This window comes from Mustela erminea, chromosome 6 (assembly GCF_009829155.1).
Source record: "Mustela erminea isolate mMusErm1 chromosome 6, mMusErm1.Pri, whole genome shotgun sequence".
Taxonomy (NCBI): Eukaryota; Metazoa; Chordata; class Mammalia; order Carnivora; family Mustelidae; genus Mustela; species Mustela erminea.
In genome coordinates, this window is record NC_045619.1 from 70,054,275 (window position 1) to 70,082,061 (window position 27,787).

A 27,787-nucleotide genomic window follows, 5' to 3' on the forward strand; every position below is an offset into this window, starting at 1 on the left:
GTAATATTCCTTTCATTGTTCAAATCTACTTAGCCTCATACAATATCTAGGCTTAATAAATTTTATGTTCATCTGCTTTTCGGTAAAATGATTAATATTAGGCCAAACCCTAAATTTGTTTCTTAGGTTCTACTAACTTTTACTTCTTTCCCTTTTTTCTCTTTCGTGCCTTCCTCCACTTCCTTTTTGAAAATTAAAAAAAATATATATATATATATATATATATATATATATATATATATATATGCTGTTCACCTAATAGAAATGAAGACATATTCTGTAAGAGACTGATAGTTTTTGGAGAGACTATTCAAACTTTTCCTCAAGATTTGGTCAAACTGTCTGGTGTCAGTTTCTCAGCAATTCTGACAAAATGGGTTTTAGGTTTATTTAATTTCAGACACAACTTTTTTTTTCTTTAATCAGTTCAGAGAAAAGTATTTTATGCCTATCTGAAGATTTCATGAAGTTCCATACTCTGAAGGAATTTAAATTATTTCACATTTATTTTAGAGTCAGCTGTTTCAAGAGAGTCAGTAAATAACTGCTGAATAAAAAAAATGGTTTGTTCTTCAAATTTATAAATTTACATCATATATAAAAATATAGTTTTTTTTAACTTAGTGTTATGCTTAATAGTTAAAATGAGTTATATTAGCTGTATTTGAGGCTGCTGTCTATAACTGGGAAGAATATGCTAATTCTCATTCACCCATAGTAATTTGCTTACAAGTAAGCTCAGAAGGATAACCTTCATTAGGTCAAATAACATGGTGGATTAAACACAAGTCTCATAGTATAAAATGTTTGAATTCCTTTCTGGTCTTAATAGCAAAACTTGAGTAGTGCATATTATGAGAAAAGTACTTCCATTATGTGTATTCATTGATTTTTATCCTCACCATAACCCTACCAGATAGATATTATTACCAGCCTTGCTTAACAGATGGGAAAACTGAGGCATAGAGAGTAGTTAATGAGCAGCAGAGGCAGGATATGAACCTAGACAGTTTGGCTCTAAAATCCATGGTCTTAGTTGTGACATCACACTGTGCCCCTAGAAAAAAACGCATCACATTCCAAAGCTTCAAACAGATGATTTACAGCCGGGCACTAAGGACTATAATAAAGACAAAACAAACCACACTTCAAAACAACTAACCAATCAACCAACATAAATGATCAAAACCAAAAAATGTTAGAACTGGGTACACAGAGAATAAATTGGACCCTAATCAATGAATTTGGTATTTGGTCTTTCATTTTTTATACTTAATCCTTCGTTGGCTTTATATATTTTTTTATATAAGTACATCAGATTCACCTTAAGAATTATAGTCTGGTTTGGCTCTAATGTTATTGTACTGAATTGTCCATAAGATGAGAAACCAATAAACTTTTAGATGGCACTCTTACACTGCCTATCTATGTAACATTTAAAAATCTTTGCAAATCTACTTTTATTTCAATATATTTGAAGATTTTCTATTTTTGTTTGCCTATTTCTTTTTTTTAATTAAATTTATTTCTTTTCAGCATAACAGTATTCATTATTTTTTCACCACACCCAATGCTCCATTCAATCCGTGCCCTCTATAATACCCACCACCTGGTACCCCAACCTCCCACCCCCCCGCCACTTCAAACCCCTCAGATTGTTTTTCAGAGTCCATAGTCTCTCATGATTCACCTCCCCTTCCAATTTCCCCCAAATCCCTTCTCCTCTCTAACTCCCCATGTCCTCCATGCTATTTGTTATGCTCCACAAATAAGTGAAACCATATGATAATTGACTCTCTCTGCTTGACTTATTTCACTCAGCATAATCTCTTCCAGTCCCGTCCATGTTGCTACAAAAGTTGGGTATTCATCCTTTTTGATGGAGGCATAATACTCCATAGTGTATATGGACCACATTTTCCTTATCCATTCGTCCGTTGAAGGGCATCTTGGTTCTTTCCATAGTTTGGCAACTGTGGCCATTGCTTCTATAAACATTGGGATACAGAAGGCCCTTCTTTTCACTACATCTGTATCTTTGGGGTAAATTTCTAATGCTTAAGGGTTTAGAATATCTACATAGAAATAAAAAAGACTAATGGAAATTAACTTCTTTTATTTTTATAACTGACATTTAATACAAGCAGATGTGTAGTGAAATAGAAGTGATTTATTTTACCTTACTTTCAATTAGAAGAGATTTACTTTTAGATTGATATTTTAGCTTCTTGTTGTTAATCTGCTTTTGTAGATATTTTCCCAAACATATCTAGATAATTTTCTTCTTTAATACTGTCTTTTCTCCTAACACATTTCAAACTTGTATTAATTTATTCGAATTCTAATTTTTTCTTTAGTAGAGTTTTCCTTTATTTTCATATCACTGAAACTTAAAACTTAATCATTTTTTTCCTTTTCTGCATCAATCTTTTCATTGAAAAATTATGATTCCACATATTACTTTTCTCTTTCATTTTCTTGTAAAATGATTTGTTCTCTTTCTATACTATCTTCCTATCATTCTTGCCCAGTGGTTTCAAACAACTAATCATGGACATGATTTTTTTTAACAGGAAGATCATAATCTAGAGTTTGAAAAGAAAGAATATTGACTGGTTGTGAATTTATCTATCTATGATGACTATTCTCCCTCAATAATCCCTTCATCTTTTAGTATTAGATCATATTTAGGTGATTTGCTTTTTCTTTTAACTTGGAAGGAGAGTGTAGAATTTTGTTCAAGTCCCTAAGATAAGCAATGTTAATGTCAACAACTACAACAAAAACACACAAACCGAAAAGAAGAAAGAAAAAAAGGTTAGGAATTTTTCCAGGCCATGTTTAGTGTCTCAGCTTTTTAGTTTTGTAGTCTGCATTACCCTATATTAGAGATTTCATTAAGTGCCTAATACAGGTTTATTGAACATAGAGATGAATAACTGTAATAACATTTTGAGAAGTATTTAGTTATTCTGTTCCTTTTGCAAATATGGTTCTTTTAGATCCTCAGTTTTTCATCTATAAAATGAGAAAATAAAACTATTATTATCTACATTGAGGAATATATAATAAGTGTATAAATGTGCTGGCACAGTGTTTAACACTTAGTAGCTCTCAATCTATGTTGATTTTTCCCCTTCCCAAAAATAGAAGTTGTCAAAATAATTAACAGACTTGGGATGGGTAAAGGATTTAGTAGATTCTAGTTTTCTCCCCAAAATATGAGAATTAGTAAAAAGGCTCACCAGAAAAATGAATCAGCTGACACCTGCTAGGATGGCTATAATAAAAAACAAAACATGCAAACAAACAAAAGCAAAAAATAACAAGTATTGAGAAGACTGTGGAGAAACTGGAAGCGTTTTACATTGCTGGTAGCAATGCTATGTGGTTTCTCAAAAAGCTAAACAGAATGACCATATGATCCAGCAATTCTACTCAGTGTTATATGGCCAAAGGAACTGAAAACCAAGGTTCAAATACATATTTGTACATCAGTGTTCATTGCAGCACTACTTGCAGTAGACAAAAGGCAGAAATAACCTAGGTGTTCATCAACAGGTGAATAGATAAGCAAATGTGGTATACCCATAGTATACCCAGTATGGGTGAACCTTGAAAACATTATTCACCGTGAAATAAGTCAGACACAAAGGGACAGATACTGTATGGTTCCACTTACATTAAATATCTATATTAGGCAAGTTTATACAGACAGGAAGTGGATTAGAGATTACCAGAGGCTGAAAGGGAAGAGAGGATGGGGCGTTGTTACTTAATGGTTACAGAGTTTCTGTTTGGGGTGATGAAAACTTTTTGGAAATAAGATAAATGGTTGCAGAACATTATGAATGTAATTAATGCCACTGAATTGTGCACTTAAAATAGTAAATTTTATGATATATATATCTACAATTAAAAATGATAATATAATATACTACAAATGATTGAATTGTATGCTTTATTTTTTTTTAAAAGATTTATTTATTTGGGGGGGAGGGAGAGAGGGAGAAGGAGAAAGAATTTCAAACACTCCCCACTGAGCACGGAACCTGATGCAGGGATCAGTCCCAGGACCCTGAGATAATGACCTGAGCTGAAATCAAGAGTTGGATACTTAACTGACTGAGCCACCCAGGTGCTCCTTAATGGTATACTTTAAATGGGTGAACTGCATCATATGTGAATCATATCCAATAAAGTTGTTGAAAAGCTGAAAGTCTATTAGGTGCTCCTTTGTTAGGAGGAAGGGGATCAGTACTTTTCTGTTCCCATGATAGGCCTTGGGATTGACCATATTAATTAATGTGACAATGTAAATTAGAATGCTGCTATGATCAACTACACAGCAAAAAAGTATAATATGTTAGAGTGAACTTGTGCATGCTCTTATGCTATGAAAGACTTCTAGATTTCTCCCACTTGGCAAATCACTCACTTAGCTAGAGGAGCAGACAGCTGACCCCAGAACTTCAGAGCTCCTTCTTGTTAGAAAGTCACTATGGAGCATGTCATCACACTTGTATCCTTGACCTCATGCAAAATATTTGTACTGTTTGCTTGCTGGTTTGGTAGTAAAACAAAAGAAGGCAGCCCAGAAGCATGCTCAGCCATCTTGCAAATGGTGACTGACTCTAGTTCTACTTTGTTGAATATATTTTGATTTTTTTTTTTTTTACTATGTAAAGTTATCATCTTTCATCCTGAAAATAAGTGGAATAATCAACAAATGATACTCCAACAATGCAAACTCGGTTGAGCTACCTTAGTTTGGAAGTAGGGAAAAGTTACCCTGAAGAAGTGGAAATGGAGTGTAAGTAGACATTAGCCAAATAAAAATTTGGATAAACATTATTGCAGACAGAAAAAGACAGCAGAGGACAGAAGCTTTATTTCAGAAATGATTTAGTATATCCTGATAACAGATAAAATTGCATTGACTAGAGCTTGGTAGCAATAAAGAGGTATTATACATATTGTAGTAAAGGTTATGGATTTGATTCTAAATAAAATGTGAAGACTGAAGAATTTTATGCATGGGACATAACATGATAAGATTTTTGTTTGAAGATGATCAATCTTGGCATTATTTGGGAAAATATGGATTGGAGAGAACAACTAGGTAGAGACAGGCTAGGAGGGAATTACAGTATTTCAACAGGTGATAATGCTTTGGACTGTTTCGGTGACAGTGGCATTAGAGACAATTGAATGATTCAAGACATAGATTTAAGAAATAGAACTAGAAGGACTTGGAGACAAAGTAGATTTGGGGGCCTGAACCCTAGTGCTGGCCCAAACAGTTGGAGGGATGTTGGCTCCATTTATCATGACCGAAAAGTTGGAGTGGAGAATAGTGGGGACATGTTGAGTTTGAGATGCCTAGAAGACATCCAAGTAGAGATATAATGTAAGAAGAGGGGTCTGAGTTAGAAAAAATATTGGGGGTCTGGACATATACATCATTAAAATAGAAAGGTTAAATGAAATGGTCCGTGAGAGAGACAACAGTTAGAAGTGATGATCTGACCAGGCAGCTCTAACATTCAAAGGTTGAATATAGAGGGAACAACAAACACTCGATGTCCTAAAAGGAGCAGACAGAGAAGTGTGATGAAAAACAGGACCCTGCTGTAATGTAAATAAAGAGAAGAAACTGTTTAAAAGAAGGCTTGGCCAAGGTCAAGTTGTAGGAAAATGGAAGTTTCCACTAGATTTAGTAATATGGAGGTCATTGTTAATCTTAGAAATAGTAGTTTTGGTAGCACTGTTTGTGCATGAAAGCCATACTATATTTCATTGGGAAGTGAATTTCAGGTGGTTTAATGGTAATGGCATGCATAGACACCATTCTGAGGAAGTTTGGCTGAAAAAGATTCAAGAATTAATATTAGAGAGTCATGTAGAATCTATGTTCTGCCATGTACGACTTGATTGTTGGCAGATTATTTAATATCTCTGATTTTGTACTCTAATCAGAATGATACTAAGAAGAATGCCTATCTCAAAGGGCTGGTTGAAGAGTGTAACAATGCTGTGGTATTAGTAAACACCTAATAAATGTAAGCTACAATTATCCTTGGTTTATATATTATAGTATCTTGATATAACAGGGATCTTCTCAGTCATAAAACTGAACTTCATATTCTTCAAAATTTTCTAGCTAAGAACAGCCAAGCTAGGAGAATAAGAGTATAAAGACAGGAAAAAATTAAGGTCATTTATGCTAAATAATCATTTTAATTTCTTATTACTAATACTTGGTTTAAAAGTTTTTCCAATTTGGGGTGCCTGGGCTGCTCACTCAGTTGAACAGCCGACTCTTGATTTTGGCTCAGGTAATGATCTCAGGGTGTTGGGATTGAGCCCCTTGTGGGGCTCTGTGCTCAGTGGGGAATGTGCTTGAGGATTCTCTCTCTCCTTCTCCCCCTACCCCCATATTGATATAGATATACATATAACATATATAAGACATATATTTTATAAATATATTATAAATATATATTATATATAAGTAAATTTTTTTAAAAAGTCCAGTTTCTCATTCTTTTGCATGAAAATATTTTTTACATATATCTTATCCTATAGTGTTTTATTGCAGAAATAAAATACAGAGTTTTTCTCATATTTATTGGCTTAAAATAATGTGAAATTATTAGGATATTTAAGAAAATATGTTGTTTTTAATCATAAAGACATTTATCTGGGAAACTACTATTCTAGATAACTTATAGACTATACACTATCTTCCTATTTCCTCTCTGTTGCATATTGTCTATAATTTTATTTAAAGAAACTGTTTTGGCAGATACTAAATCACCAAATTTTAAAAAATAATTGAGTATTTTGCGTATTTAGTTATGTTTTAATATTTCTTATTTACAAATATTTTGTATACCTTTTAAAAATAACAATTGAGCTTTTCACTTTGCTCCATTTCAGTTGGCTTTTTTGAGCTGCAATGCATCTATTTTAAACAGAGACATTTCTCACATTTCATTTAAAAATGTTCAGTTCATTACTATGGACCCACCTAGTGTTGACTTTTCAAATCCATTTCCTTTCTGTGTGTGTATGCTTATGCTATACATCATATAAATTGTGTAATAAATGAAATGCTTAAATAATCTTAACATTTACAAGCTCATTTCAGAGTCTTAATGTTTTTGTTTCCTTTCTTACGATATGCATTGTATGCAACATAAACAATCTGAAAATAATTGACTATGGGTTAAATACACAGCTGCTGGAAAATATCTTATTGCTCTTTTCAGCATCATTCACTCAAGAGGAAAATATAATCATCCGTATGAAGAGTAGTATTATTGAAAGAGGTCATTTTACATAGGAATTTGTGTGATTGATTATACGCACTGGAGTTACTTCTCTAAGTTTATAAACAATACCTTATTGACTGTAATAATTGCTCACACATATATTACATTTCACAGTTTACAAAGCATTTTTATGGATATTATAATATTAAATATCTATATCATTTTTAAAAGATAAGTATTGGTATCATCCCCAATTTACAAATGAAACAATTGAGGATAAAGGCATCAAGGCAGAATTATGACTTGAACCTAGGTTCTCTGATTTCATATAATGAATGTTTGTGTTTCTGCACTATATTGCTCCTGAGATGTTGGTATATAACTCGATCAATGCATATAAATTATAAATAAGTATGTACTCAGTATGCATAAAATTTGTCCTATCATGTACATAAAGTGTCAATGTTCGGAAATAGGCCTATTAGTTAATTACATTAATAAGACTTAATTAACTTACTGGGCAGTTCAATATATTTTTCTTCATTGCCATTTCTGTAATTTCACTTCTGCTCAAATAAACTATTTTGGTTTAATCAACCTAATTTTTTCTTTTTTTTTTTTTTAATTTTTTTTTTTAAAGATTTTATTTATTTTTCAGAGACAGAGGGAGAGAGTGCGAGCGAGCACAGGCAGACAGAGAGGCAGGCAGAGGCAGAGGGAGAAGCAGGCTCCCTGCCGAGCAAGGAGCCCGATGTGGGACTCGATTCCAGGACCCTGGGATCATGACCTGAGCCGAAGGCAGCTGCTTAACCAACTGAGCCACTTATTTGACAGAGATCACAAGTAGGCAGAGAGGCAGGCAGAGAGAGGAGGAAGCAGGCTCTCCGCTGGGGCTCGATCCCAGAACCCTGGGATCATGACCTGAGCCAAAGGCAGAGGCTTTAACCTACTGAGCCACCCAGGCGCCCCTAATCAACCTAATTTTAATGTGTTTATTTTCAATACATATAATACACGGAAATATAAAACTTATTACCTAGATGTTTATGACAATCACGGCTGCACAGAATTTGCTGCTTTTCAGTTTTTGCCTAAATAGAAACAAACTTGTTCCTCTCCTTTATGTGGGAGGGAAAAAGAAGAAAACAGTACAGTAGAAGTCATTTACTTGAGCTAACCTCTTAATACATTTACTGGCTTTTTTTTTTTTTTTTTTTGGTTGACTTTCCCTCTAAAATGGAATGGAGAGGAGGAAATGCAGGGAGAAAAAAAAGAAAAAAAGTTTTGATTCCTATCCTATCTTCTCCCACACTACTGTTCCTCTATTCAGAAAACTGAATTTGCAAAAGCCTATTTCTGCTGCTTCTTTGAAATTTTGAATAAGTAATGAAATAATCTGCATCAAGTAATGGACGACTCAAAACTTGTAAGGCTGAATATCACTGTGTTCTAAGAATGCATCACAAGGTGCTACAAAGCCAATTGTAAGAAAGCAAGCTTGCCGCTTAATTCTGCACTTCTTCCCAGTGTTTGTGGTTGTTATACTGAAAGTATCACGAGGGAATCATAAACCTTTATGCGGGGGGTCAGCTCATAATTTGTCCAGGAAATTGTCTAGTGCTCTGGTCTTCGTGCCTCCATCACTTGGCTGTGGTTGCTGGTGTCTTCGAGGCACTATGGGACAGTGGTCCAGCATGATCTGGTCACTGGTGTTGAACCGTAAGTGGTCCTTTGGTTGATAGGGACGAATTGATACGCAGGTAGGAATTCCCCCTGAACATGACGGTGCAGGCCACCTGAGACTGATTTGATACTGGCCACCCTTGGTGTTCAGGCGTCTCTTTGCGTTGCTGAGCACCAGCTCTGGACCCTGGATGGGAATAAGTTACACAGGTTCCCCAGGAAGGAGTGGGCGGAGAGGGCCACCAATCAGACCGGCTCCCCTGCGCAAGGCACTAAGCCCCCGGATGTGGGTGTGCACGCTAGGCACTAGGGTGCCGCTTGCGGGCCGCACAGCCCTAGCCCACCGGTAGCTGCCTTGCTCCCGGGCTAGCCTTTGTTCTTGCTGAGGTCTGTGCCCCTGGCGGATGCTTCTTCAGTCTGGTTTTTGCAAACTCAGCGTGACAGCTTTCCGACGTTATGGGTCGCTGTGAAAGATTGCATTTCTCAAGATGGGCCAGAGTTGGTGGAAACATGTAAATACAGTTTTATGTGTTTTGTTTTGTTTTAAGATTTTATTTATTTGTTGGGAGGGGGGCGTGTGCAAGCAGGGGAAGCAGTAGGCAGAGGGAGAAGCAGACTCCCCGCTGAGCAGGGAACCCCCACCAGGGACTCAATCGCAGGACTCTAAGGTCATGACCTGAGCCTTACAGACACTTAACCGACTGAGCCACCCAGGTGCCCCTGTAAATATAGTTTTAATTCTATAGACATATAGATGCCAATATGTGTATATTTATATGAACATAGAGTTATATTTTATTATTTTTAATATTTTAGATAATTGAAAAAAGCCTTCTTTATTTGAGATGTTTGAAGTATTGAAAGACACAGTGGTAGATGATCATACTGTGTTACCTGGTACATGACACATAGATATGTGTGTAACATGTATGTGCATACACACACACACATCCTTAGGGAATATAAACTTAAGGAAGCACCCATGTCATGCTGGACTTCACACAGCCAATTAACAGTCTTCTCCAGGAGTATAATAGGTTAGCCGGTTAGCTTCCTTTTCAAGGTTTCCTCCTATCCTAGGAGGAAACGTGAACATGTTGCGTTCTTCCCAACATCTTATATGGGAACCCCTATGCTAACAGGACCACTGTGTATCTTTTGGGGAAGCATAAAATAGTAACTGAGGTGTGTCTTTTCTGAGGTCAGATTGGTTGCAAAGTAAATAAGGGCATTATCAAACAAGTGTTTCTGAAGAATACATGTGGGGAATCTGACGACAATTACAGTCACATAGTGCATTGGGAAAGTGAAAAATGTATTGGGATAGTGAAAAAATAATAGATAAAGGGAAAACGGGCAAATGTGTGATAAAATAAGGCATTTTATGGTATATATTATGAAACAGAATATCTAGTTTACATTAATTAATACTCCTATATTTACCTCCCATACTATGTCTTAATCTGTTCCTGCACACATTTGGAATTCTTTTGGTGTGATGCTTTTCTAACCATGCTTTGAAGAGAAAGAGAGGATTGTTGGACTACACTCCCACTCCAACTGTGCTCCAGTACCCATCACACAAATTCACCCCTATTTTTTAAATGTCTCTGTTATCCCTAAGTTTTGTTCATTTCGTTTTTGTTATTGAGGAAGTATTTTAAGGCTTAAAAGTTTGAGGATTACTGCTTTAGGTTTTTATTGATCTGTTATAAATTTATCACTGACTGATTTTATTTGCAGGATGCTTATTTGAAAGTATACACTTCAAATGCAAAAACAGTCCATTGAACAAAACTTACGCCCAACTTTGTATACTTCATTGGTGTGTGCACACATGCATGACAGACTCGGGATATAGTCAGTTGTAATCCTGTTGAGCATTTCTCTGAAAGCTCTCTAAAGTCAGGTCATTAAATTAACCAGTCTAGTTCCCCTCTGATACTGAATTTTGCTCTTATATGGGTATGTCAGATTCAGGGATCGAGAACAATTCCTTGAATTCTGCAACTACTTTTATATAATTTCTTAAGCTGTAGGTATGCAGGCAGAACGGCACACATGTAATGGAAAAACAAGGTTATATGTATTTGACAGGAATTATAGAAAAAGAAATGAGATAAGTGTATTATTTCTGTTTGCATTTATCATAGCCATTGTCTATTCGCATCTGTCGTAGCTAGTCTTATGCTCAGGCAGCATTCTTATTTTCTCTTATACTTCTTCAACAGGTTAATAGGTTAGCTTTCTATTTGTTTAACTTGTTTAAGAAATTGTTTAAGTAGGTATGTTTTAATTAAGAGGAGGTTATTTGCCCTTTTTTGTACCTGGATGCTCCCATTAGAAAGTCCTTTATGTAACAGTGCAGTTCCCTTTTTTAAAAAAAATTGCTTGCCTTCTTTAAACTAAAACAGAGTAGGCATGTTTAACATACATGTTGGTATTTATTATTCCCCTGCCATTCTTCCAGAATATCAAAATGATAAGAGGAAATCATTAGATTCTCTCCATTTAATTTAACAGTTTTAATTGGACAAGATCATTATTACATTTTATTTTAGTGAATTGTGGGTTGGTTTTTCAGTGAATCAAACTGTTCAGGTTGCTTATGAGGTTCAGCCCTTGGCTTGATGTCACTAATGATTTCTACAGGACCTAGAAGTAAAACTACAGGAAAAACTTGTCAACAAAGAGATATAAATGAAATATTTTTAAATCAAAAATAAGATTCACATCTTTGTACTGGAAGAAAAGGACAACTGGGCAATTGCATACTTGATCACTTTAAATGCAATAAAAATGGCAGTGATTGCCTAATTGCCAAAATAGCATCTGGACTTGTGGAAAACTAGAATGGCAGTTGTATTTGACAGGGATTATTGCCATTATGAAATTAATAAAGAAGTCCATTATGCTATGAAAGTAGTGACTAGTCCATTATATTTTCTCAAAAACTTTAGACATTTGTGTATAGACATTTTTTAATGTCAACATTTTTTTTCTCACTTGTCTATTTTTCCTAAAGTATGGTTTCAGTTGACAGTTTTCACTTTCTGATGCAATTCCTGCTATAGAGACCCTATGTTGTTTGTAGTATTATTTGTGTAAGGGAATAAAATATTTCTCTCTGTGTGTGTGTGTGTGTGTGTGTGTGTGTGTGTACAGAGGGGTAAAGGAAGGCTATAGAGTTTGTGGTTTAGTTTTTCCAGAGATAAACTCTATTCTCCTGGTATCTTAAGAGCATCTCGCATCAATGACTGTCTAATGGCCCCAATCTGTGGCTTTTTAAATAAGGCTTTAAAAAAAAAAAAAAAAAAAAGCATCATGATGTTTGTCTTTTCTTAAAACTTCATTCTTTCTAATTAATTCTTTACTTACTTTAAAAAACAGTCTTTCATACTTATGAAATAAAATGTACTTTTCCCTGTATTTTTACTTCAGTGTAATAGCTCCTCCTCTAGGTTGAAAAATCTCTATGTCAAACTCAGTGTCACATCACTTTTCCTACAAAAAATCCCAACTTCCAAATTTCTGTTAATACCACCACTGATGTCCATGGACTTTGGCCCTCCACCACATGTGGTTTCCTAGACTTCAGTCCAGGTCTAGGGAAGCCTTTTTTGAGGAAGTAATATTTAAACCCAGATGTAAAGATGATGATGGGGGAGAATGTCCCAAACTTGGGAAACAGATTATGCAATGACTAGTGATACTAGTACATGCAAATTTAGGGTTTTGAAGTCTCCTACGTTTTTCTTCAGTTGGGAGTGCAGGGAATACTCTAGAACTTTGAAATGCTCTGCAGGATACACATGACAGAATATCTATTTTTACAGAGCTTAGAGTGAAATGGTGGGAACTTATGTTCTAGGGAGTATTGTGGGAGTGTCAAGAAGAATAACAAGTTAGGGATCAAGATAGGATTCCAGTAGGATCTGATGCTTCCACAAATCTTAAAGGATGAATAGGAATTGGCCCAATAAATTGGGGTAAGGAAATGTGGAAGATAGTTCAGGAGTAATGCATATTTTATACAAATGCATTGAAGAGAAGCTATAGCAAGCTGCTTTCCAGCAACTTTATCAGTCCAACGTAGTTGGAGAGTGAATTTCATGGTGTGTAGGGAGAAATAAGACTGGGTAAGGAGACCATAACAGAGGCAAGTATTGCATATTAAGGACTTTTGACTTATAATAAGACTGTCATCTCCCAAACATGAGTTAGATAGCTTCTCTGAAAGAAAAAAATTATATACCCCCAAGAATAGATTTACTGGGATCTTTGAATTTCAGCTAAAGAAATACTTACTTCCAAAACTAAAATTGTGGTCTATGAAAATATCTTTAAATTGAGGATTATAATTAAAAATGAGAATATAGTTCTTTCTAGCAGGTAAAATACTTTTTAATAACAAATACATTATATATTATTATAGGTCTCTGATGGTATGTTTGTGTAGCATCTGCCTTTCTGAATCTGAGAAATATGTATAGTTTATAGATAAACCTTGGAGAGTTTTTAGTTCAACTAGATGTGTATTAAAAAATTAGATTTATGTTTATTTAAGGTTTTTATAAAAGAAATGGATCCACATTCAAAATGAAAAAAAATAATAAAAATATAGAAAATCATATCTCAGAAAGTTTTAACTCACCTATGTCCTCTCAGTTAAGTTCCCACCTCCCATTACCCCACCATTATAATTATTTTTGTTTCATTTTCTGATGTGTCCTTCTATTGTTTGCTTATGAATATATAAGCAAAAAGAAATTTGATGTCTTATTTTCTCACATTTTGTAGCTTACTATGTTCATTTCTGTTATGCGTCTTGCTTTTTCACTTAATATATATCAACAATTTACTGAAGTTCTTTTCTGTATCAGTGCATACAGTCTTTTTTAAAATAGCTGTATAGTATACCATTGTGGTGTTGTGTCCATAATTAATATACCTTTGGGTTGTTACCAGTCCTCTGCTATTACATGCTGTTCTGTAGTGACTAACTTTGGCTACATAACATTCTGTACATGTGAAAGTTTATCTCCAATAAATTCTCAGAAGTGGAATTTACTTTGTAATTGTGATAGGTATTTCCAAATTGCCATCCATAAAGGTTATATTGATGTACTTTTCTAGTAGTGATATACAAGAGTGTTTGTTGCCATAAGTCATATACAAATTGTAAGTGGTAGTAAGTTTTGCTGTAAGAAACAATCCCACTCTGTCCATAGATTAAATTAATTTTTTTTTCTTGTGTTACATGAGGGCTCTGGGTTTGCTCTGAGTCAGCTGCCTGTTCGTTTGATTGGGCTGGGCTGGGGTACATTTGGCTCCATGTCTCTTCTCATTGCAAGATTTAGGCAAAGGTGATTAGCCCTGGTCTGGGATATGCTATTTTCATGGTGGAAGGCAGAAACAAGTTGAGGTAGCTGAGCCAAATAAATCTTTCATATGGAAAGTTTCATATTCCATTGACCAAAGGAATGAATAAAATATTCAACAAAGTTTGATTTTTTCACCATGTTGAGAGGTTTTAAAAAATGATTATCACATTGTTGTAAATTGTATTTGTATTAAAGGATGCTGAACATCTCTCTTTTCCTTAAGAACCATTTCTGGGGCATCTGGGTGGCTCAGCTGGTTGAGCAGCTGCCTTTGGCTCAGGTCATGATCCTGGACTTCCAGGATCAAGTCCTGCATCGGGCTCCCAGCTCCTTGGGGAGTCTGCTTCTCCCTCTGACCTTCTCTTTCATGTTCTCTCTCACTCATTCTCTCTCAAATAAATAAATAAAATCTTAAAAAAAAAAAGAACCATTTCTGTTTTCTTTGATCAAGTGATATCACTTGCCTTTTTACTATTGGGTTGCTGATATCTTTATTACTAATTTCAAAGACCTTTTCACATTTTATGGAGACTAGGTCTTTCCTTTGATATGGGTTGCATATATTTTTTTCCAAACTTGTCTCATGTCTTTTAGTTTTTTATGGTGCCTTTTATCATTCAGATGTTTTCATGTTTATATGATTGGATTTATTTATTTTTTAAAAAAAATTTATAGCTTCTGAATTTTGATCCATTATTAGTAAGAGTTCTCTACTCCATGATTATATTGGAGATTGTTTGTGCTCCCTCTGCTAGATTTATATTTTTTTATTCTTTATATTTGAATCTTTATCCATTTCTGTTTGCATTAGTCCTGAGGTAATCATAGAGCATTTGTTGAATGCTGCCTATATCATTTACCAAATCAAATATACTTATTATCCCCTTCTGTGTTTGTGGACTGTTTTTCAGTACTTTCCTTTTTATTCCTTCAGTCTTCAAATCCATTCAGTATACATCTATTTAAAATGTATTGAGCCTTTTTATTATATTTTAATTTCTGGTAATCTGAGCCTATGTTCTTTTTAAGAGTTATTCTAATTAGTCCTCTTTGTTTTGTTTGTTGTATGTCTGTTTTCACATTAATTTTTGAAGGAGTTTATCTAGTGCCTTAAACATATGCTGCCATTTTAATTTGAACTGACTAAGTTTATACATTCATTTGGAAAGAAATGGTATTTTCTATGATACTGATGCTACCTATCCAGGAACATGGTATGTCTTTCAATATGTGTTAAAGCTTTCTGCAAGTAAGTCTTACATGTGAACGAGTTTATTTCTTAGCTATTTTATCTTTTGTGTTACTAATCTTAATGAGGTCCTTTTTTCCCCTTCATTATCTCTTAATAGCTGGGTATTAGTCATGTATATGAAAGCTATTGATTTTTGCATATTACTTTTTCCCCCACTGTAATTTTATTTTATTTTTAAAATATTTTATTTATTTATTTGACAGAAAGATAGAGAGCACAAGTAGGCACAGTGGCAGGCAGAGGGAGAGGGAGAAGCAGGCCCTCTGTGGAGTGGGGAGCCAGATGCAAGACTCGATCCCAGTACCGTGGGATCATGACCTGAGCCAAAGACAGCTGCTTATAAGACTGAGCCACCCAGCACGCCTCCCCCCAAAACCTGTAATTTTAAATTCATATAGTGCTTCCGGGGTTTTCAACCGATTCTCTGATCTATACTTTATTAACTCTAACAGACTAATTCTAAATTCTTGAAGTTCAAAAAATGGTCATGATATTTTAAGATCACTTGTTACTTAAACTCCCCACAGGATGTTATTTGTTCCACTAACTGATACTTTTATCATTTAATTTGGATTGCATATAACTTTTGAAAGTAGCTCTCTTATAGAGTGTAATAGGCACTAGATTTGTAATGGGACACTTGGTTTGAAATTCTGGTTCCGCATCTGACAACCTGTGTATTCAGAAGCTAGTTAATTTAAAAAAAAAATTTTTAGAGGTCAGGGAGTGGCAGGAGGAGAGGGAGGGAGAGACTCTTAAGCAGACTCCATGCACGGCTCCCTGATAGGGAGCTTGATCTTACAACCCTGATATCATGACCTGAGCTGAAATCAAAAGTTGGATGCTTAACCAACCGAGCCACCCAGGTGTCAGAAGCTAGTTAATTTTTTTCCCTGTTCTTCACTTACTTTTTCTATGTCATGCAACTGATATTAATAAGTAAGACACTTTAGATTTGTTTTGGAAATTAAATGAATTAATCTGTGTAAAAGTAGTAGATTTCTAGTTTGTAAAAACTTGAGATATCTATATATCTGAAGACATATATATATATCTATATATATCTATATATATCTATATATATATATCTTTGGAACAGACAAGAGTGTCCATATGTTATACCAGGTTATAATTCCTTGGAGGCAAACAATTGTCTTTGTGTCCTCACCTTTTACTAGAGTGCTCTGGACAGAAAAGATGCTCATTAGAAACCCTATAATATATATATTAATTTTTTTCTTTTTTCTAGTCTAATAAAATTCAGGGTACACACACAATACTGGAACAGTGTTAACTTGACTAGCTCATTAAGATTAAGAATAATGGTCCACTCATAAAGATTGAATAAATCTGAAGCTTGGCCCCTAAACCAGGAAGGACATGTGATATATATATATATATATATACACACACACACACACACACACACACAAACATATACATACATACACACACACACATACATATATATACACACACACACATTATTGTGAACATGTTATTGTCAGCAAAAATAACTTACTGCCATAATTTAGAAAATAATTCTGTCAGACTATACACAGGATGAAAATACAAGAAAAAAATATATTATATATGTTTATACTTCATATATATATATTTATATATGTTTTCCCCAAGATGTTCTTAGGATACTGGCATATGTTACAAATACTTATATAGTCTTTTAATCTGTGCTTTGACTTTAAACAAGATTTTAACATAAATGTTTCTGATTACAGACCCATAATTTATTTAGGGTTAATTAATAGGTGTCTTAAAATACTAATATACCATTTGATACCTAAATAGTTCTTCAGCTTCAGGGAAGTTTACAAATATCAACTTATCCCCCCCCTCCCCAATTTATGAAATGTGAGGTACAAACAATGAAATCTTGACATATGTATAGATCATTTACAGTAAAAGTATGAATTTAAGATTCTATATATACTTACTGAGTAATTGAATGAATACATTCTTTCGGTAATACCTGTTTTCTTGCATTTTCATCCTGTTTATAGTCTGACTGAATTATTTTCTAAATTATGGCAATAAGTCATTTTTGTTAATATTAACATGAATAAGAGAAACTGTCTATTTGGCAGGAGTTCTATAGAGTGTCCACAAAATTTATTTTAAAAATTAGATTTTCTTGTGCACAATTTACCTGTTAGGATTTCTAACATTTCAGCTTTTTAGTTTATCTTTGAGTTTCTCATTTGATGTTGTAAAATTCAGGATAAAGGCAGAAGCCCTTACACTTGTTTCCCTATACATGCGAGTCACTATTATCACACATGTATGGCATGTTCAAGGTAGTAAGAAACTGCTTTTAATTCTCTCACTGAATTAGGTAAAGCTAATACACGTAATTGTACTTATTGGGGAAAATGAAAATTGTGACTTGAAAATTCGAGTACAACAAATTTTCAGAACCACAAAAAGATGGATTTTGTTATAAAATTAGTTCTTTTGAAAACATGGACTTTTTCTATAACCAGTTAAGTTCTTCTGGTGATTTTAACTTCATCGAATTTAGTGGAATTAACTTTCATTAATATAGATTTATTTTCCTCATCATCCTTATATTGTTGTGTGAATATAGAGTTGTACTTTAAAGGATTAAAATAAACTGCAAGAACTAGTTGCAAAACTTTTTTAAAAAGGGGATATAATTGGGATAAAACTGTAAGAAATTTTATTTTTAAGTTATAAATTGATTTATCAAAGGAGAGATTATAGAGTCAGAATTTGAGAGTTGAGAGGGACCTTAAAAATCCTTTTTCCTGAGATGTTGAAGACTTAGATAAGACCATGCCACTACTAAGGAGGAACTAGAGGCTGACTTGAAACATATGTTTCTAACTTGCAGCTTAGCCATAATCTTTTCCCCTGGACTGCTCTAGTTGTAAGTAGACTGAACATCATTAATAGGTAACTTTTCATGTAGCTATGAATAAAATTTATTTATCATTTACTTAGTATGCAATCAAAAGTAGACTATAGATGATAGACAAATATAGCTAACTTAAAAATGAAATTAAGTGTTCAAATGTTTTTATACTTTACTCAGTTTTAGCTTTTTTTTTTTTTTCCCTACTTTGGTCAGTTAATATCAAGAAGTACTTACATCCATATAAAAAAACCTTCCCTGAAATATGTGTACTAAAATTTGCAGAAATCGTCTATTATGTAAGAACCTAAGCCATGTTGTAGCCATATTGTGGGGCTACTTCTCACTTTGTGTCTGCCTCTTCCATGAATTTCTTTCCAGGTTAAGAGAGTGTACAAAAAGTTTGATGGTCAAAAGCACTCTTTTAAAGTCTGGTTCCATGTGAATGGCTTCTGTTCTCATGGGTTATACGGATTTTTTCTTACTCAATAGGAGTCATGATTTTTACCACCAGAGTGACTGATTCATGTCCTTCTCATCCTCATGAACTGACAACCAGTAGACATCACCACTTATCACAAGGAGAGGTGATTGTGTAATTAATAAAAAAAAAATGAAGGTATAAGTTCAGTTGTTCTTATCTTTCTAATAGATGCACTTTACCTGAAATGATTCTTTCTAGAAGACAGAAATTCCATTACAAAGTAATTACTTGCGGACCAGGAAAATAGGTCCCTGTATTTTCCCTGGGATTCCAAAAGTTATAATCATATTAAGAAAGAGAATGCTTAGGAATTACTTTTAAAAGAACCAAGTTATATTATTAAGACTAATTTTGATGCTTATTATCACCCTAAATGGGATAAGAGTACTATTAGTTACTATTTTTAATTGTCATAAAAACACAATCTTTTGGGGCGCCTGGGTGGCTCAGTGGTTTAGGCCTCTGCCTTCGGCTTGGGTCATGATCTCAGGGTCCTGGGATTGAGCCCCACATCGGGCTCTCTGCTCAGCGGGGAGCCTGCTTCCCCCCCCCCTCTGCCTGCCTCTCTGCCTACTTGTGATCTCTCTCTGTCTATCAAATAAATAAAAATCTTAAAAAAAAAGGCAATCTTTTATATCAAGTTATTTGTGAGGACGGAGCAATCATTACTCAACCCAATTTTGTCCAGTTTGAACATTCACTTAACATTAAAACATACCTATGAGCACTTTCCTGTGCACTCAATATTTAACTGCTATTAGGCTATATTGAGATAAATCAGCATTTGTTGCCTTTAGAGAACTTCAGAAGAAAGAGGTTATAAGTTTGGTTTTCTCCATTTCTGCACCTGTTAGTTTTGGTACCTCAGATAAGTTATTAACTTTGTTTGTTAGCCATGGTTCCTTCATTTCCAGGTGGGATAACATAGCTATAGAGCTCATGTAGTTTTTTGAATATTAAATGAGATAATTTGTTTTATATGCATCACAGTTATGGGAGAAAGTTCTCAAGAGGTAAAATTTATGATTTTTAAGTTACTTCAAATTATTCTAGGGGCACCTGGTGGCTCAGTGGGTTAAGCCTCTGCCTTCGGCTCAGGCCATGGTCTCAGGGTCTTGGGATCGAACCCCGCATTGGGCTCTCTGCTTGGTGGGGAGCCTGCTTCCCCCTCTCTGCCTGCCTCTCTGACTACTTGTGCTCTCCCTCTCTATGTCAAATAAGAAAATAAAATCTTTTAAAAAATTATTCTAAAGGAAATAAATAGTAAGATATAAAACAGTGGGAACTATTGCTGGGAATGCCATCATCTTTGAGAGAAGTATGAGACTAGAGTTTTTAAAATGAAAAAGAACATTTAAAGAACACTAGTTGGTCAAAAATGTGATCTGAGGAAAATTCATGTTCTAAATGACCAACTGGCAGTACAAAAAGTAGGAGGGTACAGAAACCTTGAATTTATAAGCTCTTATTAAATGCCCAGGTCCTGGCAAAAAAATTGTTATGGGAAATTGAAATTTTAGGTATTTTTAAATAGATGAATTATTGAATTTCCAAGGTGCTTTTCTGAAGAGGGCCAATGGCAAGACTCTTGTCTACTTAAAGTCCATTTTAAGCTATGCAGGATAGATCATCGTCAGCTCATCAGGCATTTGGCGAATGACTCACAGATGTACATTGGTTGGAAGAGGGTTTTTTGTTTTGTTTTGTTTTGTTTTTTAAGACGGTGGATTCTTTTTCAATGTTTTTGTGACAAAGTAAATAACATTAAGGGGAAAATAGGTGTATATTTTCTTAAAGCCTCTTTTGTCAGGTGAAGTCAAGTTGCTATTGTCTGACACTGATTTGGTTTAAATTTATTATAGTTGTAATACTAAAAGTTTTATTTCTCAAGAATAACCTTTCAAATTCCATAAAATGTGAAAGCTATAGCTTGATGATGGGGACATTTGTAAAATATTAAAGTGTAATCTATACCTGTGACAACATACTGAAATTTCAATTGTTAAAATAGAAGATATTTAACAATTATATCTTAAAATAGAGGAATGAAACACTTTTAAAATGAGAAGAAAAATATTAAAAATGTTACTTGAAACAATGTCTACAGAGGGTTAAATTTGGAAATAACTTGTTTATGATCTTAAAAGTTCCTGATACTCTCTTTGAGAAGTTTCCAGCAGTTTCCCTAGCATATCTTATATTTCCTTAGCCTGTGTGAGTCTCCTTTTTATATTTGCAATGGAAACAACATGAACTCAAAAGCACACTTTTTCAGATTCATTCCATTTTCCATAATACTGCTTCAGCAGTGTCAAAGAGACTCATTAAATGAAAAATTGTTTTGCGGAGTTTCTATTGTAAGTTGTACTCTGTTCTTCTCTGAAAACGTATTTATATTTGTATATCTGTGTTTGTAGACATTTTTATATTTCCTACCAATTTAATTATTGTTCAGTTATCATCATTGTTTTTTGTCCCTTCGCTTATTTATTTTGGTTCGGACTTTTCTTACTATATTCACTTTAGAGGGCTTGGATATGAAACAATTTGAATTTTAGTCTTTTTTTGTGTGTGTGTGTGTGTGTGTGTGTGTGTGTGTGTGTAATTAGATTTGTTACAAATTTTTCTTGACTTCTTTAAAAGCTATAGGACTTAAATACGGGTGCCTGGCTGGCAAAGTCAGAAAAGCATGCTACTCTTGATCTTGGGGTCATGAGTTCGAGCCCCACATTGGGTATAGAGATTACTTAAATAAATGGATAATTAATAAATTAACTTAAAGAAAAGCTGTTGTACTTAACTTATTGGTTAGCATTTAACAGATGTTTACTGAATGCTTAAGTAAACTGTGTTTTATTTTACATACATTATGAAACCGGCAGACCTACTTATAATAATATAGCAAAATCACATTGGCATGTTAGTTCTGATGTAGTAGATATTGGATATATAACAGACTGGATATCTCATCTTTCAGGTAACTGATAAAGAATATAGCTTTATTTAACACATATGTTATTTAACACACATGACTAACATGTGCTAGTCATGAACACATATTTAAATATTATAATGTTTAATATAAAAGAGATTTATAATAATAATTTACTATTAAATGTTGGATTGATTGGATCAATTGAATCATTTAATAAGATTACCAATAATAGGATATGAGAAGAACATTTTGGAACTGCTTTCTCTTCCTGACTCTGTAAAATCTTGCAGAATTGCTCATTTGCAGGGACACCTGGGTGGCTCAGTTGGTTGAGCAGCTGCCTTTGGCTCAGGTCATGATCCCAGCGTCCTGGGATCGAGTCCCACATCGGGCTCCTTGCTCGGCAGGGAGCCTGCTTCTCCCTCTGCCTCTGCCTGTCATTCTGTCTACCTGTGCGCGCGCTCTCTCGCTCTCTCTCTCTGACTCTCTGATAAATTAAAAAAAAAAAATCTTTAAAAAAAAAAAGAATTGCTCATTTGCAATATAGAATTCAAATGAAAGAAAACATTTGAGGCCTAGAGAGATACATTTAAAAATATTTATTTCATTCAGCCATCAAACACAGGACTAACTTAGTGCCAATGAGATTATATCAAATTTAATTTTACTAACAATTATTTGAAAGCCTTTAGGTCTCTTAAAATTAAGTACCATCTTGGGATGTTCATTCAGCTATAAATTCTGGATTATTATTTTATTTTGTATTACGGTGCCACAACTGAAATAAGATCTAGCTTTAAGTAACAAACGGGGCACAAATTAGCTATATGACTTTAAATTCCTTTTGCCCAAGTTTAAACACTGGGAAGGAAGGATATACCAACCCACTCTTTTCGCTGCTGCCTGATGATCCATAAGCTAATCTATGTGAACAAAATTCCTTATGAGCTTGGAGTTCCATTAATTCAAAGTATCATTATTAGAATAATCGTTATTATATTTGGCAAATTTTCCATCTAGTTCCTCGTCTGTTTCAGTTTGTTTAGCAGGCATGATTGTGCAAGAAATAATTTGGTTTTGAATGGCTATAGGAATGTTTATAGAAACATGTTGAGACTGTAAACTAACTTCCAAACCATTTAACATTTTCCTATATGCTCATTGTGCTTATTCGACATATGTATACTCACAAATACATATATCAAATGTCTGTGAAAATAAAACCTAAGACAAGGAAGATTCTGATATGAGCATCTTCCCTTTATAGTAGAGTTGGCCTCAAAAACTCCTGCTCTCTTTCTTACCTGCTCTGGTGACCTTCTGGATTAGAGTTTCAGAGAAACAACCAGAGGTAGTAGCTGTAGCAAGACAGCAGCTGGGACCATACGGATCTCAGCATCCTGCCTTATGGCCATTATCTTTGTTTCTATCTTTATGCTGCCACTGTGTCTCCTTCTTATGTCTCCCTGTATGCTCTCCTTGCTGCCTCCTCCTCTTCCTGACTTCAGCTCCCAGTGCCCCTTGTAACTCACCCTCCTCCTTCTTCATTTTTCTCTATTGATATAAGATGAAACAAGATACCCTAATTAGGAAATCTTTTAAAAACTATTTTTTAAAGTATGTGCAACCATGAAGCTACCATTCCTTAATTCCCATAACCACTGTTAACAATATAAAAGATTATTTCTTGTATACTTTACCAGTTAGACTGTAGGTCCCATTAGGACTGAAAAAATAGACATTTAAAATAAATGCAACAATTTCCTTATTTTTTCTGAGTAGGAATGGGTTGTTGCTGTAATAAAAAAAAAATAATAATTTGAGGCTAACGACGAGGAAGAATAGTGAGTAATATCCTTCCCCCTTCCCCAACTGCTGAAAAAGAAAATCATGTCAGCATCAAGTCATTTTTGCCACATCCCTTGTTAACAGCTTTTTCAGGGTGGGTCATAATTCTGTGTTTTGTTAGTGTCTTAACTCCATAGTGACATGCTTAAATCTTATTCCACATTGATTTTGTTGTGTACATACACGTTTATTTTTAGGATGCCCTGTGAATGATGGATCTCATTATTAAGTTATTATCAACTTTGTCAAAAAATATATAAGCTTTCAATGAAGAATGCATTTATTAATATGAGAAGGTTGGTTTTGATGTTTGGAATATGCGTAAGGTGTCTCATTGTGTATGTCTAAAAAAGTAAACTTACTGTCTGCCTGTCGCCAGAAAAAAAAAAGTGGGACCTAATCAAACTGCTATGGGGTCAACCCTTGTGGTTTTAAAGGCCCTTAATGTTGTCCAGCTGCAAAATAAAAGGAATTGGGAGGGGAAGTTGGAAGGAGTGGAGGGGGCTGGGGGGGAATGTGTGGAAAAGAACAGGGAGTCTGGCTTTTATTTTTTTTTTTTTTAAAGTGAGTTCAGTGCCAGCCTGGACATTGGCTGTGCAGACTATTGAGCCATTGTCTGCTCCATTTCCAGAATAGCCCCCAGTTAATCACTTCGGCTTTGAAGGGAATTTCCTCGTGGAATTCTCCACAGAAAATCTAATCAACTGACCTGCCCTCTCAACAATGGAAGGCTTTTTTTTCTCTCTTTCCCTTATTGGGGCGGGCTCTGTAATGTAGCCTTTTGTGCAGAATGAACCCTCCCAGTAGGAGTGGAGAGCGTGTGTGAGTGACTGTGTGTGTGTGTGTGTGTGTGTGTGTGTGTGAAGAATGCACACTATCTCGTGTCGGTGAGTGTGTGCTTACTCCCTGACCAGATGCTGCGGTGCACGGGGCAGCCACCATCTCTGCGTGCGTGTCTGTGTAAGTGTCTTTCTCTGTGTGTGTATGTGCCTCTGTCATTTCATGTCAAAGGTACATTACCTGATTACCTTCCTCGCCTGCCAGATTTTTATCTAGATAATTGGAACTGCTATGGAGGCTGTGCCTTGCCAGCCAGCTTAGGATCTGTAAAGCCATAGTTTGTCCACCTTGTTATCTGTGGCTGCCTGGGCAGAGGAAATTAAAGAGATCCCCAGCTAGGGGAGCGCTTCCCACCCCTGCCCTCCCCAGCCATCCCAAGCAGGACAGTTGGGTAGGACCATCTTTTTGTTTTCATTTTTTGGTTGGGTTTGGGTTTTTGTTCCCTCCGTGTGCGTGTTATTTTGGCATGTGGATACCTGTTCCCCTCCACATCGCACGTCGTGTTTTATGGAGTTTGGAGCTGAGGAAACTTTGGTCGGGTTGCCAGGACGTTCGCACCACTTTGTGGAAAGCACGAGCTAACAGTGAGACCGACAGAGTGAGTGACAAGTTGTTTACAGGTTTCCTTGAAGGGGCCTCTGCTATATTTCAATCTGTCAAAGTTGCTTTTCTTCCCTCAGAACAATGCCTGATTGTTGTGTGTATGTGAGTGTGTGTGTGTGTGTGTGTGTGTGTTTCCGTGTGCGCACGGAGAGAGCCTAGAAAGGGCTGAGAAGGAATAACAATTCTTTGTGTAAAAATGATATTACCAACATTTAATTTTTTTTGCTTAGTTAATAAATGCAGTTTAAGTCGTGGTTCTCTTAGTATACAGATTTCTCTTTTCATCAGCAGCAAATGCATTTTAAAAAAATCAGACTGTTTGTGTGTGTGTGTGTGTGTGTGCGTGCGCGCGTGCGTGTGTGACTTTTATTATTTAGAGGAGAGAGAGTATGGGAGACGTGTTAAATGAGTTGACTTCTCACATTCGGTGATGTCTAGAAGAGAGAATTAAAAGGAAAGGACAGGCACCCTGAGGTTGTCTAGTGCCTTGCAGCCGGAGCGTGCGGCTCCGCGGAGGGGGGAGCAGCCAGACCCCGCTGCTGGAAGTGCGCTACCCCTTTAAGAGACTGGTCAAGGAGTCCTAGGAGAGGGAGAGGAGGGTGGGGGGGGGGGGAGAAGGGGAGAGAGAGAGAGAGAGAGATTGAGAGAGGGAGAGAGGGAGGGAAGGAGAGAGGGAGTGAGAGAGAGAGAAGAGAAGAGAGAGAGAAAATCAATTGGTTTAGAAGGTTTGGACTCACTTGACAGGTTCAGTTGGAGACGATCATAGGTGGCTGCTGTGACAAAGGGAAATTGTGCTTTTCCAGCATGCTTACTGACCCTGATTTACCTCAGGAGTTTGAAAGGTGAGTACAGTTTCCCCCCTAATATATTGAAGTACAACTCTCATTTTACAGTCATCTCTGAATCAATTGGAAGATGCTTCCCTAAAACGTGTTTGTTAGAAAAGCTTTTAGCTAGTGCTTCTGCAATCTTGTTAGCTGATTTTTGTTGTGATTGCCCGGACCAAATTGAACTGATTGGCAAAGTCTCCGAGATTTCTGCTAATGTTTTTAGGTTGTGTCCTATCACAGGAAATTAAATGAACATTAAGCATCTCTCTCCCTTCCACTCGCTGGTTTTCTCTTTCTCATTCACTCTCTTACTTTCTTCCTTCATTGATATTTTTCTCCCCTCTTCACCTTTTTAAAATGCTTTTGTGCAGAGTGTTACCATTTTCAATATCTCTGTCTTGTAATTTCTGGGGTGACAGAAGGTTTCAGTGGTGGTTAAAACGGAGGCTATAAGTTCCTATTTGATCCTTCCGTAAAACTTTGGAGGCTGCTTACTAAAGCACATGATCTTTTGTTGATAGAAGAGAGTCGATTTAAAAAAAATAAAAGAAAATTTAACATCATAGCAATGTATTAGTATATTACTCTTGAAATGTCAAGAAAGGGGAAATGGGGATGCTCCCTTTCTAAGTTTTAGTAGCTACTTTTTGTGCTGTTTGTCTATAACCGATTTTGATTTACTTACATTTCTCCCTTTGGCCAGGATGGGAATAAGTGTATTTGTAATTAAGTAGTTCCTATTTAAAGGAATATGTGCAATATCCTTCCATTTGATGTTGTTGCAAGTAAAACAGGGTTTTGAAAGAATTTTAGCCCTCTTCGTGTTCCTATAAGTACACATTGCAGTTTTTAAATTTGAGTTCTTATCCCAGCATAAGTTCATTTTTTGGAACTATAAATAGAATTTTGTTTGCCATTAAAAAGAATTCAAACTTTGTATTCTGTATGGTGAATTAAAAAAAAAAGCTAAAAAAAGCCAGGATGCATGATACCCAGGCTTTTTTTCATTTTCATGAAAGCTACCTTCTGTATAAACATTTGTTGTCTCTGACTATGCAATGCAGCTAGGTGCTAGACCAGCTGGTTAAAAATATGCTAAGTCAAGCTGTTCATCGCTCAGACGGCTGAATTTGATATGAAAAGACGAAAAAAGAAAGGACAAAGATTAAAACATTCTAGAAGTGAAGCAATGGAAGAGAAGAAGGGTATTGAGAAGAAAATAATGCTTGGATGTGGTCACATATTAGAGAAGCCAGCATCAGATCAAGGAAGAAAGTAAAATACCCAACATGTATACTTTATCAATACTGTCTTCTTTCTTTCGTTTCTTCTCTTCCTCTCGCTCTCTCTTTTTTTGAATTAGGGTACATCTTCACAAGATAATTCCGGTGAATGACTGAGCTTTCTTAACAGTCTTGAATTAATTTTTTCAAAGTTCTATATGTTAACTCTTTGGAACAGTTAGCTTTTGTTTGGAAATATAGCCTATTTCATATGTAGATATTGAAGTTATTTATATTGGGACATGCTAATTCTTAATGTTGCAGTTTGTTAATATACCACAGTAACTTTTCTAGCCTGTACCAAGTAGCACATGATTATCTTCAACTCTATACTTTTTTGAGAATAAAACTCTGAGCTTGATTTGTAAGCCTGTTAACAGACTGTTCTTATAAAAAGGTAGTTACATATTAACAGGCTGTAACCTATTTCTCTATATAGGCAAGCTTTCCTGCTGTGAACCTTATTTGTATTTTT

At 35.2% G+C, this 27,787-nt stretch overlaps 1 protein-coding gene across 14 annotated transcripts in view; it reads left to right on the forward strand.

Annotated features, from left to right (window-relative positions):
* SOX5 (SRY-box transcription factor 5) overlaps positions 1-27,787 on the forward strand; it is a 985,042-nt gene that overhangs the window by 558,306 nt on the left and 398,949 nt on the right. For 3 of the 14 annotated variants that reach the window (XM_032349909.1, XM_032349910.1, XM_032349911.1), the window contains exon 1: positions 25,944-26,041. The exons of 9 other annotated variants lie outside the window; for them this stretch is intronic. In XM_032349909.1, the coding sequence (XP_032205800.1) occupies positions 26,004-26,041 (38 nt within the window). In that variant the 5' untranslated portion in view covers positions 25,944-26,003. Of the gene's footprint in view, positions 1-24,389; positions 24,717-25,849; positions 26,042-27,787 lie in introns of those variants that run through there. 2 more of the 14 variants (XM_032349924.1, XM_032349921.1) reach the window with 2 other exon arrangements.